At 39.3% G+C, this 23,452-nt stretch overlaps 1 protein-coding gene across 1 annotated transcript in view; it reads left to right on the top strand.

Annotated features, from left to right (window-relative positions):
* Positions 1 to 23,452, top strand: part of SPTBN1 (spectrin beta, non-erythrocytic 1) — a 198,284-nt gene that overhangs the window by 39,770 nt on the left and 135,062 nt on the right. Inside the window, exon 2 of the mRNA XM_039249201.1 lies at positions 14,321 to 14,515. Within this exon, the coding sequence (XP_039105132.1) occupies positions 14,368 to 14,515 (148 nt within the window). The 5' untranslated portion in view covers positions 14,321 to 14,367. The remainder of the gene's footprint in view (positions 1 to 14,320; positions 14,516 to 23,452) is intronic.

Genomic DNA, 23,452 nt, shown 5'->3' with positions numbered 1-23,452 from the left:
CCACGAACCGTGAGATCATGACCTAAGCGAAAGTCGGACGCTTAACCGACTAAGCCACCCAGGCGCCCCTTTCCCACACTTTCTTGATGCTTCCAAATGTATTCACTTTTTTCAGATATGTTTTGGTGCAACCGTGATCTGCCTATAGAAAACAGGTGAGAAAAGGACATATCTAGGAACTATATTTAAAACAGCCATAACAAAACCAATTCTGTAGCTGATTTGGTACCTTGGTTATTTGATTTGGTTTGTCATCAACTCATCTTCGTAGTATCACTCTCATCATGTCAGGACTTGGCTGCAAAATGACCGATGCTGTATACTGGATATGTGTCTGTTGACTTTTAAGTACCCTAGGTGTGACTGATGAATTTAAAACCTGATCAGGGGGATCACAGAGTAATTTCTTAAGGAAACTATTTGAAATACAGCACTCTTCCCCCAAAACTGAAGACGCAAAGAGAGGTTTTCATTTAAGCAGTGTAAACAAAGGGTTTATAAAGCACAAGCTGTTGTGTATTCTGACATATCTGACTTCCTTAAATAAAAACTTTGCTTTTACACGTTATTTAGGTATCAGGAATGTCTCTACCTTTTGCAAAAGAACAGTCCCTTCCAGACTCAATAATATGCTTTGGGTCACAGAGATGTTATGCCAGTAAAGGCAGTATTTTCTAATTAAAAGATTTTTTTAATGAATGTAGATTTTACTTGGTAACTTATGGTATTAATAAAGTATAAAGTTGCCTAATAAAATAATTGTTTTGATAAACATTTTTAAAAAGTTTTAATGTTTATTTATTTTTGAGAGACAGAGTCTGAGCAAAGGAGGGGCAGAGAAAGAGGGAGACACAGAATCTGAAGCAGGCTTCAGGCTCTGAGCTGTTCACACAGAGCCTGATGTGGACCTCGAACCCACAAACTGAAATCATGATCTGAGCCAAAGTCGGACGCTCAGCCAACTGAGCCACCCAGGCACCCCGATAAATATTTTCAATGATACACTTAAAATTAATGTTTTCATCAAAATGTAAAAACCAGGTGTGCCTGGGTGGCTTAGTGAGTTGAACATCCAACTCTTGATTTCAGCCTGGGTCATGATCCCTGGGTCATGGGATCGAACCCCTCATCAGGCTCTGCACTGAGTATGGAGCCTACTTGGCGCTCGCTCTCTCTCTCTCTCTCTCTCTCCCTCCCTCCCTCCCTCCCTCCCTCCCTCTTTCTCCCCCTCCCTCCTTCCCTCCCTCCCTCTCTCTCTCTCTCTCTCTCTCTCTCCCCCCTTCCACTGCCTCTCTCCCCTTCCCACGCTCTCTCTCTAAAAAAAAAAAAAAGTAAAAGCCAGTTTCAAAACTGTTGCCAGTTTTTTTCTACTGGGGTTGTGCAAGTCAATGAAAATATTTGTAAGTGTTTGCAGAAGAGCACTTTTGTTTTAAAGAGAATGCAAATAGTTTCCTTATATGAAAACACAAAGATGGCTATAATTAACGTAAGAGAGATTCCTTTAAAAATAGGAACGGAAAAGTCATTCTTTTGAAATATCCCTTAAACTCCCATCGAAGAGAGAGTACCATGCAAACCTTGGGAACTAAGTTTCGAGTACTGTAGTATTACAGTGTACTGATCGTAAGAATGGTAAATACTTTGTGGTTAACCGAATCATAGGGGCCTGCTGGTTGGAAGGGATCTTGGCATTCATGTAGCCCAGCTTCCCACAAAGTACTTGGTTTCCTCTGTAGCTTCCCTGTCATACAGTACGTCCCCCCACCCTGTGTGAATCGCTGGTGATAAGGTGAGCTCTCTGCTCTCTGGCCAACCTTCTGCACTTTTTGGAGAGCTCTAGTTGTTAGAAAGCACCTTCTGACCCTGAGTCACTGAGTTTGTTGCTCCCTATCTGCCAAGGAGTTTGTGCCAGTGCCCACATGAGAGCTCCTGAAGCTATCCTTAAGGGTAGATGCCGAGCATCCCTCTAAGACTTTTTCCCCTGTGAGGTCCTAGCTCCTCGTCACAGACTCCCAGGTGTCTTCCAACCTGGCTGCCCCCTTCTCAGCACTCTAGAGTTGGTCAGTGCCCTGGGCTGATGACTTCATTTCTAACAACCAAGCTACTCATGTTTGTACTGCCTTCTGCTGGCACTTCATGCTGAGCTTACCACATTTTCTTTGGACTGCTGTCAGTTTTCACCGCTTCCAACGTGGGGTACTTAAAATGGATACCGACAGTGTTTTTGAACGGTTTTGAGCCTCTTCTTGGTTCAGTGTCCTTCACTGTGCTAAATATGCTTTCTGAGGCTTCTAGGTATACTTTCTGTCTGGGCCCTGGGTAATGGACCTGACCCACCACACTTTTCATCTTCGACTTGGCACCCTTTGAGTATGGCTATTCAGCTGACAATGCAGTTTTTACTGGGGAAATTAACCTCCGTAATTTAAAGTTGAAGTTGCCATTTGAAGTTTTCCTTCTTGGTTAGTCAGGGAGGTTAAAAGTTGTAATGTGGTAAATACAGTAAAAAATAAATGCAGGTAACTCATGACCATTTAGGAGTTTATTTCAGGTTTTGTTTGATTTTTGCTTTCATTTGAAAAGACTTAACCATTGAATACACCGGACATGTTTTTTTCTTGATATAGCAAATTTGGGAAAGTGCTTATAATACTCTTGGAAGGTGAAAAAGTTTTAAGTTTATTCATTAAATGATTATTGTCTGCTATGTGCTAGGTATTATATCTGGGGTATACATTGATGAAAAAGAGGCAAATGGCTAATAACTCTTGGAGAGTATAATGGAAGGTGAGATAGTCATTTAACAAACAATTACACATGTAATTATTTAAATGCTATAGGTACATGCGGTGAGGAAAAGTTACCAAGGACATGTAACAAGAGGCCATGGGGTTGGGACTGGGAGCCTCAGAAGAGCCTTCCTAGAGAAAGTAATGTTCAGGCTGACCTGGTTCTGTTTTCTCAGTCTTAAAAGTCACAGGTTACTGAGAGATAGTAGCTCCATTGCTAATGAGATTAGCAAGCTTCCCTTAATTACCTGAATGAATCTTTTCAAATCGGCTTTAGCGTTTGATGGCATGAAAGATAGCATCAGAGTTCACTCAGACATCCCTGAATATTCAGGCTCCGCTGGAGAACCCACCCCCTGATTTTCTGTCTGCACAGAATCACAGAATGCTAACAGAATTTATTGCCTCCAGTTGTCTCATTTACCCTGCCATCATCCGTTCATTCTTCACTCTGTTGCTGAGTTTGGCAAAAGAAGTAACTTACTTCTTTGAAAGCATTTGGAAGCTGGAAAAACAAAGTGCATGTTATGTTGTAGATATTTTGGGAAATAGAAAACTGGTTTATTAATAACATATTTCAAGGAGATAAAAGTCTAGGCTTGATTTTTTTCAGGTGAGGAGTTCAAAAATGCAGTTTCCAAAATCGTATCAGTAGGGAGCTTTTAAAGGGAATGCTCTGGATGCTCTAGTTCTTGTTCTTTTGAGCCTATTTTCTGCTGTTGGGGGAACAAGGAAAGTTGCTGGTTTCCTTTCCTCTTGAACCTGATTAAGGACTTCACCCCCTGAGACCTTATTTTCATTTTGAAGTGATTTGAGCAACAGCAAATTTGAATTGCAGGCCCATGTCCCTGTAGCTTTGGGTAGGCCATGCTTTAATCTGTGCCTTTATGAGAAGTTTGATGTGGGGTGCTGAGTTGACTCAGTTGGTCAGGTTAGGATCTGGCCCTGTGGTAGATGTACTTGTGCTTGGTCACCTATGATGAATGCATGCTTTTAGTTATGTATCAGAGAGTGTCTCTGTCATTCTAAGTCTAGGGGAACATTTTAAGCACTGTGGCTCCTTTTTCTCATACGTGAACATTTAAATGTTCTAGAAATCCAAAATGGATCTCCACATTTACTTTAACTGACCTTTGTTACCAAGCTTGATACTGATCACCTTTGGAATCAAGCTTTTGAAAGTACGTGCAGAATTCTCATGGGGTTCAGCCTGTATTAATTGTTAAATGGTGTTTTTTTTTTTTAAAAGAAAAGTTTTTCAAATTGATCACTTCTAAATAATTTTTAGTAATTGAGGTTTGATCATGTTAAAATGGTATTTACTTGAATGTTACTTTCTGGTATTAATGTCACTTCTCCTTTTCAAGTATCATAGCCCAACCTTTACTCATTTTGTTCATTTGAAAGGTTACAGATTTCTAAGGAGGCTTGGGAAACATTAACCAGGCATTCGTAGGGAAAGGCTTTCTGCCGAAGTATTAACCTGAGCAACGAGAATTGTTTGAACTACTGTCTGAGAAAATTTAACTAGAAATATTTAAACCTTTGGAAAATTGGGTATTAGACAAGCCTAGGGTTTGGGTCATTTTGTAAAGGGAAATGACTCTTAAAGCATTATGTATTAAGATACATATATTTATTTATCCCAAATGAGATTGTGAAATTAGTGATTGCTCCATTCCTATTCAAATACGATCTTATTTTGTAACATTTGAAAACAGACTTCTTGTAAAAATTGATCCCTTTCTAAATGAAACTGAGTGAAGAGAAGGTCCCCACTTAGGTAACAATGAGAGTTTTATTGGCGTCCAGGATACATATGATTTAGGCAGGAAAAAGCATTGTGTTTCAGAACTGCTCTGGAGTGAACACTGCTCCTCACACCTGCCATTTTAATTCATAATTGTTTTTGAACACCTGCTGCGGCTTAAGCATGATGCTGGTGTCAGTGGTATAAAAATAATCAGAACAGAGAAGATCCTGGCCCTCTGGAGCTTAGGGTATCTGTGCCTCATTTATTACTTTACATAGTGTTGATTTTCATTGCCATTTTATGTATTTCCTTCATTTGGTCACTATGCCAGGAAATAGAGGTACTCATTTTCGCTTGATAGATTTGCAGAGAATTTTGGCACTGGGCTACTCTAGAAGGAAAACTCCACTTTCCAAATAGAAAGCACATTATTGCTCCTCTGTTGTTCCAGTTGGGCACACATGATACTGACTTAGGAACTTTCGCAAATAAGGCAGTGAAGTGCCAAACCGTCTGAAATTCAGGATCAGCATTTTGGCAGCAGTGCCATTAGGCCTATATTCTACTGTAATTTAAAACTATCTGGGAATAAGGGTAAGACCAAAATAGTTACTTATAATGGCTTAGAAACCCCACATTGGCTATCAGATCATGGTGTTAGGTCTGCATTGAGTTAATGATTTCAGTTTTAATTACTTCTCTCTGTAAGGAGACAAAAACAAGTTTGGCCTTTAGCTGCCAATAAGGATAGTCATGTATTTAGTAGGAATTGTTGTAATTTTTTTTTTTTTTTGATTCAAGTTAGGTGATTTTGAGGCTTATAGGTAGACATTGCAAAAGCTTTCTTTCTAGATCTGTTCTCACAATAAAAAGTCTTTCTGTCTAGAGCTGTTTTCAAAATAAAGCTAGTCTAAAAAACCTTCAGGGCTTGCAGATTTATATTTAGAATTTGGATGGTATCATAGGTAGACAGAGAAAATAAATTAGATACTTTATTAAAAAATTTCATGTACAAATAGGAAAAGAGGATAAATTTCTATTCAGTATATTAAGAATTTTCCTTTCCTTTAAGACACTCAAATAAGAATTGTTTATAATTCCACTGCTTTTTATGCAGTTTACCCTATAAAATGGAGGAAGGTCAGAGTGAAGCCTTGTTTTCTCCCCTGAGTTATAATCCTCCTTGTTGTAGAAATCTGTTGTTGGTCATTGTGGAATATAAATTATTAAGCCATAGTGATGGATATTTATTAATAGGCTGCTTTAAAATAAAATGAATTATGGCCAATGTGTTTTTCGCTAGTGAAATCTTTTAAAATAATTTCTTTTACAATAAGGAAAGGAGATTAGCTCCTCCACATAGAACCTGACTTAACATGCCCATGTTAAAAAATAAAATTTGTTCCTAGAACTCTGTTCATAAAACTAGTATCAGCCTTTTTGGGGCATCTTTCACGTGTGTAGGAAAGAGGTTATTTCTGAATATTGGGAATGAAGTCCCTTTGAGCTGCTATAACAAAATACCATAGGTAAACAGCAGACATTTATTTCTCATGGTTGTGGAGCCTAGAAGTTCCAAGATCAGGGTGCTGGCAGATACGGTGTCTGATGAGGACCTGCTTCCTAGTTAATAGATGGCTATCGCGTTTCTGTAGCCTCTCCTGGAAGAATGAGTGACATTATACTCTCTGTCCCTCTTAGTGTCTATAGGGACACTAATCACCTTTCCCAAACCCCACCTCTCAGTACCACCATATTGGGCATTAGGATTTAATGTGAATTGGCTGGGAGGGAGGGGGGATACAAACATTCAGTCTATAGCAGAAAATTTGCAATAGGTACTTTAGTCTTTGAATGTTATTTCCCTAAAACACATATATTAGTGTTTGGGGAGAGTAGCCCACTGTGGATTTTTACATCAGAGATATGATGAATGGGACCTTTGGTATATGAAATTCTAATTCTTTCTACACAAAATTTTTTTGTTCTTCATCTTCTATCCTCTGTGGCTGCCTTCAGGTCTTCATTTACTTAAAGGTGATACATATTTTCTCTTAGCTTTGGATGGTGCTTTTAAAACTTCTTTTCATTATTCCTTTTCTCTACCAGGAGTCTTTTAGACATTTCCCCCCCTAATTTCCCATCCATGAAATTTTAATGCTACAGATACTCCATATCTCTGTGCTTACATCAGAAAGAATATTTTCCTCCCTCATTCCCACAATGGATTTTCACTCTTTGGGAGGAATATCCCCTCCATTGAGAATGCACAAGTTAGGAGGCCCATTTAGGTCACTTGCTGCCTTATGCAGTAATTAGACTTTGAAGAGGGCTAATCTATTTACTAATTTGTTTAAGAACCTTGAGTCCATTAAATATTTTTAAATTTTTAAAAAATATTTATTTCTGAGAGAGAGACAGCATGAGCAGGGGAGGGTCAGAGAGAGAGGGAGACACAGAATCTGAAACAGGCTCCAGACTCTGAGCTAGCTGTCAGCACAGAGCCCGATGTGGGGCTTGAACCCACAAACCGCGAGATCATGACCTGAGCCAAAGTCGGATGCTCAACCGACTGAGCCACCTAGGTGCCCCAGATATTTTTCTGATACGGACCACTACTAAAGGTTTGTGCTTCAAAATGCAGGCTAAGTTATTCATTTAAAACATGGGCTATGGAGTCCTACATACCTGATTCAAATCCCGTTGTCTTCTTCATTTCCTTGTTCTCTTTCCTGGAGCAAAGCCTTAGTTTATTCATCTCTAAAATAAGGTTAATAGGAGTGTCTGGCTGGCTCAGTCAGTAGAGCAGATCTTGGGGTTGTGAGTTCGAGCCCCACATTGGGTGTAGAGATTACTTTAAAAAAATAAAAATAAATAAAGTAGTGCTAGTAATGATTTCTACCTCAAAGCTTGCTGGGAAGGATTGAATGAAAAAGCAAGTAAAGTACTCTCCTCACATAAAGTAAGCCAGCTTGAAAATTAAGCTATTTTAAATATTAGCATTTTCTTTGGTTGTTAGACTCTTCAGCTCTCTGCATTTTAAAGATTACATTGAGTTCTTATGGCTCAGGATTCAAGGGTGACAAAGATATTATAGACATTGGGCTCACAGCTGTAACATTGTCCAATGGCTCCCCATCTCTTTAGTTAAGATAGAAAACAAGTTGGTTGAAATGTCAAATATGACTATAATCCTAATAAATGTAAATGGATTATATTTGCCCACAAAATGACAGAAACTCTTGGATTAGATTTAAAAATAAGAGACATAACTAAAAACCTAAAACAAAATGACTGTGGAAGGTAAAAGAGTAGAATGGAAAAAATATACCAGGTAAATATTACAATAAAAAAAGTAGAGTTAATGTGTGAATAGGGAGAAAATAGACTATTTCCATGTTATTAGCCCACCAAGAAGATAATATAGATATGATCTGTATTTGTATATATCCAGGGAATTATAAGGAAAACCTGATAAATCCACATTCACAGTGGGAGATTTTAACCTATTCTGTCATTGATTAAACAGACCAAAGTTAGCATAGAGTGTTTGAAGACCACCTTTGTTAATGATTGGTAATTATTAAGCAAGTATCTGAGCATACCTGCTTCTCAAAATGGCCTGATTCTATGAATTGTTTGTTTGTATAGCTGTATCATGCTTTCTGTATAGTTGATATATTCCTATAAAGCAGCAAGTAAACTGGTCATTTTAAAAGTGAATGGTACTGGGGTGCCTGGTTGACTCAATTGATAGATCATGACTCTTGATCTCAGGGTTATGGGCTCAAGCCCAATGTTGGGCATAGAGCTTACTTAAAAAAAAAAAAAAAAAAAGGTAGTGAATGATACTTCTGTAAAGGACTGGGACTGGGCATGTGACTTTGTTAGCTGTCACAGTAGAATCTATCATTTATGTCTTGGTTTTGTGAGCAGAGAACTCTGAATATTTAAGGTGGTGTCTTGGGCCTTCTTGTGAAAGTTCCCTTTCTTCTTCTAGCTCCCATGAACCTGAATAACAATATGTTAGCTGGGTTTATCCATCGCTGTGGTTCTAGATGTGATTTTTTGCAGATATTCCTCTTTGTTGGCTGTTTTATTCATGCTACAGGATGACTCGGTACATTGCAAACAGGGTGTGACTGCCTTACTTTCTGGGAATGTTATAGTTGAGAGGATGGAGAACTCTGCTGGGTCTCTTCCTGGAAATTGTCAGACACACAGTTTGGTCCCTTCAAAGTCCCTAAGCAGAACTGTTTTTAAAGATAGCATAGCAGCAATCCAGTGTATGTTTTTTCAACTCTTTTAGGAGTAAAGTGGGAGGGTTTTAAGTGTTTGCAGAACATTTGGGTCTGTGGATTCTGCCAAAATAATTATTAGCATATGGTTTTCTTCTTCAAAAAGGATTGGCAACTGTTAGTTACCTTTTTCATTTTCATTTAATTTATTAGAGCCCTTAATTAAAAATGGGTATTAAAGGGGCACCTAGGTGGCTCAGTCCGCTGATCATCCCACTCTTGATTTTGGCTCAGGTCATGATCCCAGGGTCATGGGATTGAGACCCACGGCAAGGCTCAGCATGGAGCCTACTTAAGATTCTCTTTTTCTCTCTCTGCCCCTTTCTTTTCCTCATGTTCTCTCTCTTCTCTCTCTCAAATAAAATTTTAAAAATTGAGTATTAAGGAGGGGTGTGTGTGTATGTGTGTGTGTGGTGAAAATCCCATTTATTGTCTACTTACTGCTTTACTTTCTAAAACCTGAACAGTTCAGATAAAAAATAAATTCTTTTCATGGGTAAAACTTAATTAAAAAGGGAAACGTAAATTTTAATATGTACATGGAGAAGTACCTTATTAAATCTATGTTCAAGTCTAAAATCGTGACTTCCTTGAAAGCAAGGTGCCTAGGAGATCTGTGTAGCTCAGAAGAGTATGTGTTTTGGCCTTTGTGACTGATGAGATGGTACCAGAGTGGCAGCTTGAATTGACATTTCCCCTGTGCCCTTACCTTCCAGACCTCCATCTACCAGTCTCCCACCCAGCCAACCAGCCACAGATAAATAATTAGCAAGCACTTAATATTTCCAAGCACCCCACTGAGAATGGAGAAGATACAGGGACAGTAAGATGGGAATGTAACTTTGAAAGCCTATGGCTTGTTGACAATAAGTAACTAGAAGCTTTCGTATAATGGTAAGTGATAGATCAAGTGGTGTGTAAGGTGTCTGGGAGCTCCCTCATAGGCATATGCAGTCTGATCTCAGGTGGTCTTAATTCAGACCAGGAGCTACTGGTGGTAACTGAGAAGAGGTAGCTTCCTGGATGAAGTGATACTTAAGCTAGGATTTGTGGGAAGAGGTGAAAGCTGTTTCCAGGTAGTCTGGAGGTAAGTCAAGAGCCTGACATTTTTTTCTCAGAAGCTACAAGAGCTTAGGACATTAATCTTGAAACCAGGCTGGAGAGCTGGTCAGAGCTCCCTCATGAAGTCACATTTCTTTTCAAAAGTTTCTGTGCATTATTCTGAAGGTGTGGGCATTGGTGGGTTTAGTTACAGGAATGAAATGATGGGACTTACATTTGAGAATGGTCCCTCTGGTGGCAATGTAGGGGAAAGGGTTAGGGGTTAAAATTGGAGGTGAGTTGCTGGAAAAAGAAGAAACTGTTGCTTGAGCTAACTCATGGGATTTTCAGGAGGTACCAGCAGCCTCGGGGGCCGAAGCTGGGGGGAGATGGAGAGATGAGGACTGCAGTGTGTCCAGCTTAGGTAACTGGAAGAAAGGAAGGTGCCGTTTAGTCAGGGAGTGATGGAAGGGAAAACAGGTCTGGAGGGAGGAATTAGGGGATTCATTTTAGACACTGACCTGATGATTCTTCTTAGCACTTAGCTGTCTAGGGAGCAGGTGTCAGGATAGGGAAGGAGCTTACAGATTTGGCATCTTGTAAAGTTAACAGATACGGTATTTCTCCTCTGAACTTTGCCGTTAATTGACTTACATAATTTTAATCAATAAAAACGCAAACTAATAGAATACTACTAAAACTTGGAATGACGATGGTCTGGCTTTTTTCTTGATGGTTATGACCTTATAGTAGCACATGCAAGAGTTGTAGGAACCTTTGCCTTCTAGATCTAGGGTAATCATTTCCTGATCTGTTTCTGTTTTGGTCTGCCATTTAAAGAGATAAAATTATTGTCTTCTTATTGAAGCAGAAAATGGTGAGCTTTTGGAATTTTTTTAGTATCTTTTGGAAAATTCCAGTTCATAGGATGTAGGGTTAGAGAAGAGTAATTTTGTGGAGAGGCCTTGGCTTTTTCTTAGATATTCCTTGTTTTTCACACAGACTCCCCCTGTCCCTCAGGGCTGGGAAAGTGGTCATGTACTTTTACCAGTCTTCCCAAAACCAAGCCACAAAAGCTTGGGTATTACTTATTGTACCCAGGATATTATTGATTTTTATTATTTAATGAGTTCCTGCTGTGGTGAGCAAGTTATATAGAATCCAGGCCCTCACTTGAGCCCTTAGGGGCAGGGAGGAACCTTCTCTGGGAGAGGAGAGCATCTTGTTTCATGCCAACTTTATATAGCCCTCTCGGACTTTCCAAATGGCAGACCCACCAGGCAGAGTTCCAAGATGGCCAGCCCTCCTTTCTTCTCTCCTCCTAATCTCCCCACAGCCATTTAAGAAGTACAGATTACTTCACTGGCTGTGGGGTCACATGGCTGATAGCACCTTAGGAAAATCTAGCCCTTTATAGATAACCTACTAGAGACACCTCCATGTGTGATAGTAACTGCCCTCTCAGCTGGCACTTGTTGAAATGCACTAGGGGATAATGATGTTTATAGCATGCTGAACTTTATGGAATCCCCATGCCATGGGCACACTCATCCACATCTTTCCTTGATTCCGACTTTTCCTTTATCCTCAGGGTACTCTGTTGTTGATCTTGAAAACATAGAAGCACCCTTTCCCTGTGTCCCTGGTGGGGATGTTTTGTTTTAATATTGCACTGATGCCCTGAAAGAAAAAGCTTCCATCTTCCATCATTATGAAGAAGCAACTGTTTGATAAGGATATTATCTTAGGACAAATGGAGAATATTGAAGAAAAAAATGACCCTGATACCCAAGTTCTTACACACTCAAGTGAACCAATTGAATAAGAAGAACTAACTGATAGCATCGATATATCTATTGTACACAGACTAGTAGGAGCTTTGCTTCCCACTTTGCTCTTTCCTTTAAGGAAAAATTATGTTATTAAAGAACACCACTGAAGAAAAACTTTTTAGAACAAAATGTGCTTACATGCTTTGAATGATTTATTTAAAGCTTAGAGAAGGATTAACGCATGTTGGGAAATTTATGGAAAGCAGTTGCTGACTTGAGAGGCACTATACCACCCAACGCCCCTGCAGCAGTCACTGACTTGGGGATAAGTCAGTGGTAGGAAGAGGGTCCCTAGGGGAAAGCATTGCTGTTGGGTTTACCCCGCAGTCAGGTGTGGTGGATTGGAGCACAGGTTGGTAGCTTCCCTGGAGGCCATGGTGTGGCTTGTCCTCATTGGTCAGCAGGTGGCACCAAATATCCAGCACGAATCTCAAGAGGTATGTAGTGTTTAGATTTCACCATTGCTTGGGTTGAATTGCACTTTCTCTACTTTTAGAAATTTATAATTCATAGCACTTTCACATTTTTCCCCCCCATAGAGATGGCATTCTCCAAGGCTGAATTTTATGAAAGTCTTTGGTATTGACATAGTTGTGAAAATTAACCATCTCCCAAGGTCAAATGGTACATAACATTATTGACTTTTTTTTTTTTTTGAAGGGGTTATGACTCCATGTGAAAAGCAACAAACTGTAATATCAATAGAATATAGTTAATTGGCCTAAGTTTCTGTAATTTTTTTTGTTTTTATAAAATGTGGTTAAATATGTTGCTAATGGAGGTATTAAAATTAACCTACTCATACATGTATATTGTTGAGATTGATTATGTTCACCTGATGGGAATCGAGGATTTTATTCCTGTCCAAATGTTTGTGTTTGAGCGAAGATGGGTGATTATTTGGGTCATTGACCTCTTCATTCCTCCTAACAAGATATCCTGCTTCTCAATATAAAGTCTTTCCTTTGCCTAGAATGCTATTTCTCCTGATCTGGGCATGATCTATTCCTTTTTGATACTGAGATCTCATTTTAAATACTGACTCAGATGTAAAAAAATAAAAATAAAAATAAAAATAAATAAATAAATAAATAAATACTGACTCAGAGAGGCCTTTCCCGACCACCAATTCTGAAATAGTCTCAGACTTCTCTCTCTCTCTCTCTCTCTCTCTTTAAGTTTATTCATTTATTTTTGATGAGGGTGCACAGAGTGGGAGGGGAGGGAGAGCATTCCAAGCAGACATGGGACTCGAACTCACAAACCATGAGATCATGACCTGAGCCAAAATCAAGAGTCAGACACTTAACTGACTGAGCCACACAGATGCCCCTCTCTTTCTTTTTTAAATTGAGATATAATTGTGTATAATGTTATATAAGTTTAAGGTGTACAGCATGTCGACTTGATATACATGTGTATTGCAACATGATCACCACTGAGGCATTAGCTAACATCTGTCACATGATGTAATTATCGTGTGTAATTACACATGCGTGCGTACATGCGTGTGTGTGGGGGGGGTGTGGTGTGAACAATAAGATGTAGTCTCTTAGCAACTTGGAGGCTTATAATACAGTGTGGTTGATCACTGTCTCTATTGTATCACTCTACTTTTCATTTTACTTTCTTTCAACTCTTTGCCTTTTCTTGTGTGCTTTTTGTTTAGCTCTTCCTCCTAGGCCATAGGCTTCACTAGACCTGAGTCCTAATCTTGTTTGCTATTATCCCTAGCATCTGAAACAGTGCTGAGCATGTAGTAAGTCCTAAGTACATTCTAGTTCAGTGGATGAATCACAACTGTATTGAGGAGAGAAGAAGCTATATTTAAATAAGCTAAATGTATTTCTCATAATTCTCGGAGGGCATTTTGGTAAAGTGAAGACAGCAGTGGACCAAAAGTGGAGGCCTAGATTCTTGTTTCTTATTTGTTCTTGTAAAATATGTGACCTGGGTGGGTCCCTGAGAAGTGGGTATTGGTCATAAAATTTGTAAATAACAACAGTATAATAATTGCAGTCATTATTTTTTGAGCCTCTGCTATGCACCAGAACCGCCCTTGGTGCCTTACATGTACTATTTCATTTGATATTAGGCATCTGCTAGTTCTAATATGAAAATGAGATATTTATGTGAAATGATCTGTTCTCATATATAACATTTTGTGAATTTCTAGGAGAAGCTAAAAGTTTATAGTTTATGGTGGTACACAGTAGAAATAAGTGAATTCATTCAGAAGCCGTAGTGTTTATCTTAGTTCTTAAATAAAACTTTAAAACCACAAAAAAACTTTACGAAGAGAGAAGAAACTCACTCTGTGGTGGATATATGTCATCTATTTCAGTCCTGTCAACAACATGGAGACTATCTTTTCTCTTTAATGGTTGGGGAAATTGAGACTCAGAGATGTTCAATAACCTAGTCAGGGTCACACATGTGTTATGAGGCAGTGCTGAAGTTCAAAACCAGCATTGACTGACCCCAGAAACCTCCTCTTGACATGTAGGAATTGTTCTACATTTCTGCTTCACCTTTATCCCAGCAGGTTTCATGGAAGCACAACGCACTTTAGACACCTAAATACGGTTTTCTTTCTCTTCCTCACAGAACTGTAAGAAGGAGCTGATGTGGAGGAGCAGCTGAGACAGTTCAAGATGACGACCACAGTAGCCACAGACTATGACAACATTGAGATCCAACAGCAGTACAGCGATGTCAACAACCGCTGGGATGTGGATGACTGGGACAATGAGAACAGCTCCGCGAGGCTCTTCGAGCGGTCCCGCATCAAGGCTTTGGCAGGTAAGTCTTCTCATGCCCTGTGACAGAGGCCCAGGGGCCTTATAGTCCCTTTAGAATCACCACCCTGTCTCTCCTGCAAGGAAGGTCAGCTCACCTCTACTTAAATTTATGTCCCAGGAGGGCAAGTTGACCATTGCACAAGGTAGCCAGGTCCCTACTTGGGGAACTGTCGATCCTAAGGCCAAAATGATTGAGTGATTTTTCGAGCTGCCCTAGGTTTGTAAGAATTCTTTTATTTTTGACTCCTCTTACATTTCAAAATAATGCATATTGTACCATATTCAGACAAATGTACAAATTAGCCTGTGTGCTTAGTTCCTGTGATATTTTAGTTGACCTGACTTGTTCCAGTAGACTCCTTTGACTGATCAAAGGTAGTTAAGTGTGACATGCAAGGGTTTTAGATGTAAAAAGCAATAACTTAATCTGGTGAGGTCATATTTAATGCTATCCCGGGTAAGATTGCCATTAATTCATTCAAAATTTTAATTTTGATTCATTAAAATTAGCAGAAACATATCATTCCTTTGTGCTTTATAACTCCCAGTTGCTGTTGAATACTTAGAACACACTTTTACCCTAACCCTAGTTGGGGTGGGCAGTGTCTTGCCCTCAAATTGCCCTGGAAATCAGGAAGGAGTTTTCTCACGAAGAAAACTCAGCAGTACTGAATATATGTAAACCAAGGGTCAAAGTGGAATCTATTTAAGGTCTTGCATTTGTACTTTGATATTTTAAATAAAATGGCTTCCAAATGAGAAAAGTAGTTTATGATTTTTTCTTTTTTCTTTTTTCTTTTTTTAATATTTATTTGAGAGAGGGAGGGAGAGAGAGAGAGAGAGAGAGAGAGAGAGAGAGAGAGAAAGAAAGAGAGAGAATAGAGGAGGGGCAGAGAGAGAGGAGACACAGAATCTGAAGCAGGCTCCAGGCTCTGAGCTGGCAGTCAGCACAGAGCCCGATGCGGGGCTCGAACCCACGAACCGCGAGATCATGACCTAAGCGAAAGTCGGATGCTTAACCGACTAAGCCACCCAGGCGCCCCTGTGATTTTTTTCTTTAATGTCTTTAATCATGACACACAAATCATAGCCATGATTTAACAGGTAATTTTACTGTTAATTGTTCAAATAGCTCACATTTCTTTTTACCTTTACAGTATAATCTGCTTATGATGCATGTATCATTTAGAGTTCTCTTGATTGCAAGCAAAAGGAAACCTAACCCAAAGTGGTTTAAATGATAAAGAGATGTATTGATCACATAGAAGACAAATTTGGCTTTTAAACAAGACTTACTTCTGGGCTTAAATGGATTGCCCAGGACCCAGTTTCTTTCTCCATACTTTGTGGCCTTGTAGTTCCCAGATGGCTGCCCCAGGTCCCAAATCTGTCTGTAAGGGGACATCCAGGAGGAAAGAGCGCCTCTGCTGCCCCAGTACTTCTACCATTTCCTAGGATCAGTCTCACTGACCTGATTGATCATGATTGGACTGTGGGCCTCCCTTAGAATCTCACTTCCTGTGGAATCAGAGAAGAGGATACACTGATTGACATCAGCTAATCAGGATGTACTTTTGGTGTGGGGGTTGTGGGGTGAGGTGGAGGGGGTCAGTCCCATCAGAGCAGCTTGGCTAGAAAATTTGTATTGTAAGAGGAAAGAGGAGAAGGGAAATGGATGCTGGGTTTACAGCTAACTAAATGCTATAGGAAAGTTTTTCAGTTGCCTTAGGATAATTAGTCTCTTGAGTGGTGGTGATTTAATGATCTTTCTTGAGCTTGCCTGACTAAGGGCATAAATCAATGATTAACCAGATAGTCACTCTAGAATTGAAGCTTTATTTTCTAGCTTATTCATTAACATGGAACCTTATGAGAACCTTGATGCTGGCTTGTGCTAGTGGATTGATTTGTACTTTAATCTCTTACTAATTTTTCTTGAATCATCATTTAAGCCTTTAGACCACTATGATTTTGGTGGACAGTTACCTTTGATAAGGAGTCATTTATTTTCTAGTTCAAGGCTACTATGTAGCATCTCCCTTTTAAGAATAATAATATGGGGGTGCCTGGGTGACTCAGTCAGTTAAACATCTGGCCTGGGCTCAGGTCATGATCTCACAGATCATGAGTTCAAGCCCGCATCAGGCTCTATGCTGACAGCTCAGAGCCAGGAGCCTCCTTCGGATTCTGTATCTCCTTCTCTCTCTCTGCCCCTCCCCTGCTCCCACTCTGTCTCCCTCTCTCTCTCAAAAATAAATAAACATTAAAAAAAAGAAAAAATACATATTTGCAACTATAGATCAGTTCTTTGCTCTTTGCATCTGGTCTTTCCTGCAGTTCTAGAGGATATCTCCAGCTGTCCTTAGTATTGCTCACTTGTCCTTAAACTTCCTAGGGTGGCTTTCCTTCCATCTTATCTGGGTCCCTGAACTCCTATAGTTAATGATAATAATAGTAAGCACTTAACCTGGTGTTTATTGGGTACGGGCAATTGTTCTAAATGCATTGTATATATTAACAGTTAATCCTCGAACAACCATATATGAGGGACATTATTATTATTTACAGTGTATATTGATGAGGAAACTGAGGCATGGAGAGATTAAACCAGCTTGCCCAAGCTCACACTGCTGATAAGTGGCTAAGGCAGACTGGCTCCAAAGTGTATACTTTACTGTTTTTCTATGTTCAGTAAAATACAGAAAGATTCAAAGCATATTGGTATAGGGCACTGATAATGAGTAATTCAGACATGTTTTTAAAAAGATTTTAAAGGCTCAGGAATGCATCTTGTGGTCTAGAAGAAGCCATGAGTAACCATGACAAGTTATTGAAAAGAAAACATGTTGCCTCCAGGTTCAATGATGTTTATTTAAAAAAAAAAAATGCATTCAGTGAATCCAGAAAATAATCAGGAAAATCATCTGTGTATTGAAGGAGATTTTCTTGTTATCTGACTTCCCGCTCTGTGGGACAGAAAAATCTCTGAACTCTCTTAAGAAATCTTACATGCTGAAAAAAAGAGTAACAGAACAGTCCACATTGTCTGTAACAGTGATTCTAGAATGTGAGCATGCATCAGAATCACCTGGTCATCTTGTCCATTGCTGGGCTGACCCCCAGAGTTTCTGATTCAGTAAGTCTGGGAAAGGGCTTGATAATCCCTGCATTTCTAACAGGTGATGCTGATGTGGCTGGTCTGGGAATCACATTTCAAGACTGCTGTAGAGTATTGATGTTTGTCTGGTCTATTTCCTTGGGTGTCTGAGACTATTTCTTCTAGTCCTAGCTAAAGTCTAGTAAGAGTTAAAGTCTCAGACTCAACAGAGTTATCTTAAAGACATGCTTAAATGTGGGAATGCTGTGGAAGTCTGGCATCTCATTTTGAGAAGACAGAAATATCTTCTGTTCATTATTGGGAAGTAGTATAGTGATAGAGCCAGCATGAGGGAGTGCTGTTGTAGGGTTTCTGTTACAGATGCACATTCTAAAGTGGGAAATCTTGGTTAGAGCAGTAGAAATGTGAGTAGAAATGTACATACCAAGTTTCCTGTCCCTCTTCAGTGCTCTACATGTTCAGTCTTCTGTAGACTTCAGTCTGAATTCTGAGGTGATCTACAAAAGACATTACTGCAGGAATTTATCTTTTAGTGTACTATATTGATAGTGCATCTTGTATTGATAATGTAACAACCACCTTGGATTGTGTCCTTTACTAAGTGGCTTTTAAATATTTGTGTCTCTGAGGAAATAAGGTAAGGCAGACTACTTGCAACTAGTTTTTACCCAGTTTACAGATCTTTTCTATTATTAGGCTTCTGTATATGTAATATATATTGTATATTTTACATATAAGTAATGTATATTATGTATATGATATATATGTGGGTTTTTTTCTTCTCGTGAGTTGTAAAAACCATTCTTAATTTCAGTTTTACTTGCCTTCATCCTCTTCTTGCTTTTAACTTTGTGGTATAATAAAAAATTTTATTTTTGCCCTCAGTTCCTGACACAGAACTCCTAAAACCCTTGGAATTTGCTGTCTTTTGTTATTCATAAAAAGCCTTGTTTCTCACACCTGGATTTATGCTAGTGGAGATGACTTAGGGTGAAACCTTTAGATAGTGTTAGGATGGGACTGGTCACTGGAATGACCAAATAATGAGAAGGTGGGAACTTTCAGCCCCATCCCCCAACCTCCAGGAAAGAGAGGGGTGTGGAGATTGAGTTTAATCTCAGTAGCTGATGATTTAATTTTCATGTCTACATATTGAGACCTTCATAAAAGCTTCTAAATGACAGGATTTGGAGAGCTTCTGGGTTGGGGAACACATCAGTGTATTGGAAGGGTGGTGTGTCCTGGGAGGCTGTGGAAGTTCTACCCCCCCACCCCACCCCCCCGTCCCCACACAGTAACTTGGCTACATACCTCTTCCATTTGGCTATTTCTCAGTTGTATCCTTTATAATAAATCAGCAAAATAATTATTTTCTGGAATTGTGTGAGTTGTCCTAGTAAATTTTTGAAACCGAGGGGTGTGTTCATGGGAACCGATGAACTTATTATGCTGTTAAGTCAGATATATGGTGGTCTCGGACCTGTGACTGGCATCTGAAGTGGAGGCAGTCTTGTAGGACAGATCCCTTCAGCTGGGGATTCAGCACTGACTCCAGGCAGCTAGTGTCAGAATTGAATCATATTCTGGGACATGCAGCTCATGTCAGAGTATCAGACGCAGTGAGATATTTCATAGGGGAGATGGCTTCCCTGGTACGGTGTAGAACATGGCCATGTTTTTAAAATGTAGGATTCAGGCCTGCAGTCACTGTCAAATGCCAGTTTATCATTGCAAAGATGAAAGGATCTGGAGTTGGGTCACTTCCATTGTGCAGGGAGCTTTGAATCTTTCCATTCTCCTTAGACTTTTTTGCTTGAAAATTAGTCTGATTCATCTCTCAGTCACTTAGCACCCCCTCCCATTCTTTGCTATCTGAAACATCAGAGGAAAACACTAGTGGAAACATAGGGAACTGAGCTCTGCTGTCTTCATAATCTACCTAGAGAATCTCCTGGTGAGGTTGAAAACAGCAGCTCTTTCTTACAGTAGAGAAAAGCTTCATCTGAAATTTTCCCCCCACACCAGTAGGGTGGAGAGGGGACTTCATGAATTGTTATTTTATAAAATGTCAAGACTGGGGCACCTGGGTGGCTCAGTCAGTTAAGCAGTCGACTTCGGCTTGGGTTATGATCTCAGAGTTTGTGCATTTGAGCCTCGCAATGGGCTCCATGCTGACAGCTCAGAGCCTGGAGCCTACTTCAGATTCTGTGTCTCCCTCTTTCTCCCCACTCACTCTCCGTCTCTCTCTCAAAAATAAATAATAAACATTAAAAAAAATTAAAATGTCAAGACTTAGGAATGTTTTAGAAAGTAGTTAGAATTAATATTGACTCTTGCCACATGTTCACAAATTTTATATGTACGAGGATGGGGAGATTCATACTTATGCCTAAATTGTTGCTCCCGTTTATAATTTAGAAAGAAGATGAGAAGAGCATTGGTGCATCGTGTTGCATAGCAGAGATCATGCCATGCCGATTCAGCCTTAAGGCAGAGTGCTGCGAAGTGACTTTTATGTATTCTGTAAATGATTTCCTGCATCGCATGATGGCATTCCCACATTCCTGACCTCTGACCAAATTGCCTCAGTAGTGTGGAACATGTGGTAATGAAGAGAGTGATTCAGAATAAGCTGGACATTTTACAAAGCAGCATTTTATTTGAAATAAAAACAACAAAATCTTTGATCTTTTAAGGAAATGTAAAATGTAAATGGTTTCTTTTTACAAGTGATAAGTATGGTTACAGGTTATATTTTGTAGAATCAACATAAAGTAGGGGAAAGAGGCAAGGAAAAGCCCATTAATAAGTACATTTTGGTTGAAAATATTGATAAAGTAATTAGAATTAATATCTTTGTATTTACACTCATAAACAGTGAATTTTAAAAATTAAACACCAAAATAGTGTTTATTTCTGAATGACTTTCCTTTTTTCTTACCTGTATTTGAATTTTTTCCTGACATAAAATCTGAACTAATCTGTAGTAAGGAAAACAAAGCATAAATGTCTAATATCACATTCAGAAGTTTTAATTATTTCCACAAAGAATCATGACATAGAAAAGTGGCAGGAAAAAGCCTATGTATGAATGAGTATTTAGAAAAAAGACAGAAATTAGAAACAAAATTCCCTTGGGAGTTGTCACTCATCAACATTTATGAGCTAAAATTTTGCATAAGAGACTTGGCACAAGAAATTGACCTTGAATTTACATGGTTAGTGGGGAATCAAGGACAGCTGATAGCCATAGGAAAATGAGCTGAAGGCCACTAATTTTATCTTTTACCTTACATCCACAGAGCATATAAATTATTATTGGCTATATGTACAGGCCAGACTCCCTTTAAATACAGGCATCTGACTGACCAAAAATTTTGGTGGAGCATTTAATCAGCTAAAGCACTGATTTGCTTTAAATATTTAAAGCAGTATTGTCCAAAAGGAATGTAAAACTAGCCACATGTGATTTTTTTAAAGTGCTTTTATTTATTTTTTGAGAGAGAAAGAGAGAGCGCTCATGTGCACGCAAGAGAGGTCCAGAGCAAAAAGGGGACAGAGGATCTGAACTCAGATGTGGGGCTTGAACTCACAAACCCTGAGATCATGACCTGAGCCAAAGTCATATGCTTAACCAACTGAGCTAACCAGGCACCCCTAGCCACATGTGATTTTTAGCTTTCTAAGTAAGATCTTTCGGTTAATCAAATCATCTAAAATATTATCATATCAATGTGCAATCAGTATAAGAAGTTAGCGAGATAATTTACATTTTTTCTACTAAGTTTTTGAAATCCAGTATGTATTTTACCACCCCTATTTCTTATGGTCATTAGTCACGTGTGGCCAATTGGCTACCGATTTGGACAGTGCAATTTGACTGCCTTTACATAGACACTTATTGGTTAAAACTTTATAGATCCAGCCACACAAATGTGAGCTTTAAAATACCCATCAGGTATTTGGTCTTGGGTGTATTTATAAAGCAGTAATTAGTTGGGCATTAGCTAAGTGTAAATTTAAATTCTGATCAGGAATAATGCATCAGTTGAATTGTTGTAAAAATGAATACTTCTCTTTTTTGTGCTTTCTGGTACTAAACTTTTACTAAGTGGATGTGAGGTAGCAACAAGATAGATCCTTTACCACATCTGCGTTCTGCTGTTTCAGCTGAAAGTTTGGCACTGCTCTCAAGCACTGTTTTTGGATACAGAGGATTCAATAGCACACTTACTTAAAAATGCACATTTAAGGTTCCCCCACAAATGGAGATTCACCACTGGAGGAGGGAACACAGTAATCTGCATTTCTTTAATGTTTTATTTATTTCTAAGAGAGAGAGAGAGAGACAACATGAGCAGGGGAGGGTCAGAGAAAGAGGGAAACACAGAATCCGAAACAGGCTCCAGGCTCTTATCTGTCAGCACAGAGCCGGACGCGGGACTCGAACCCATGAACCGTGAGATCATGACCTGAGCTGAAGTTGGATGCTTAGCCGACTGCACCATCCAGGTGCACCAGTAATCTGCATTTTTAATGCATCCAATACACTTTTTGAGAAACACTTAACTGGGACATGGCCCAAGTATACTCACTTAATTTTCATATCCTGTTATGTCTGAGTCTTCCCCTCAAAGTGAAAATCAATTTTTATCTCTTCTTTAAAATACAGTCTGCCCTTTCACCCAGGAAGTAGGTCACAGTTATGTGTTGACATCTTGACACCTAAGAAGCCTTAATGTTCTTCTCAAACTGAGTATAGTGCTGTCTCCTGGCAGGGGGAGCACATTCTTCCTCTAATCCCAAGTCTCACTCCCACCCCTTCTGGGTGGATCCTCCTGGTCCCAGAGATGATTAAGCACCTCCCCCCATGCCCGCCTGCCCCCACTGTCACTGTTGGGGCCTTTTAGTCTGTAATCTCCAGGAGGGCAGACAATTTGTCTAGGCCTAAATTAGCTTTCTAGTGCTAATCAAAATTAGTAAGGAAACTTGAAAGGTATATCCTTAAAAAAAATCTCCAGCTATAGATTAAAATAAAATTCAGGGACAGGGTTTTCTCAGGAGGAAAAGAGCTGGATTCTGTACACTGAGAATTGGAGCAAAACTTGCCATGCTTTCTCCCACGTGAATGTAAATTTCAAGCTAAGGCTAAAGTTATGTACTTAAATTGTTTACCTAGTTCCAGAATAGATAGACCTGCACATAGATGGAGGAAAGCCTACTTTAACCTTGAGTACTAAGTTCACCTTTTTTGGGAGATGTCTTAATGTCTTTTCTACCTACAGTCATGAGTTTTTAATGAGATAGTTTAGATATTGGCTTTATATTTTTTATGATCTTCTGGAATATGACTGGTTTTAGAAACTTTCCAGAGTTAGACTGTTAATTCATAATCACCTGCCTCTGCCAAAATGAATAAACAAAACAAAAATGTATATATATCTTCGTATGTATGTATATTCACCTTCTTTCTAGTGAGATTGCAAAGCTAGCCTGCTCTTGAATATATAGAGATCTGTAAAACATAGTCTAGAATTGTCTCAGTAGGAAGACAAAACCTTTGGGGCGCCTGGGTGGCTTAGTCGGTTAAGCGTCCGACTTTCGCTTAGGTCATGATCTCGCGGTTCGTGGGTTCGAGCCCCACGTCGGGCTCTGTGCTGACTGCCAGCTCAGAGCCTGGAGCCTGTTTCAGAGTCTGTCACTCCCTCTCTCTCTGATCCTCCCCTGCTCATGCTGTCTCTCTCTCTCTCCTAGAAATAAATAAAACATTTAAAAAAAAAAAAAAAGGAAGACAAAACCTTTTTACATTAAACATTAACC

Source organism: Hyaena hyaena, unplaced genomic scaffold (genome assembly GCF_003009895.1).
Source record: "Hyaena hyaena isolate Hyena2069 unplaced genomic scaffold, ASM300989v1 scaffold_332, whole genome shotgun sequence".
Lineage (NCBI taxonomy): Eukaryota > Metazoa > Chordata > Mammalia > Carnivora > Hyaenidae > Hyaena > Hyaena hyaena.
This window is presented reverse-complemented; position numbering and strand designations above follow the sequence as displayed.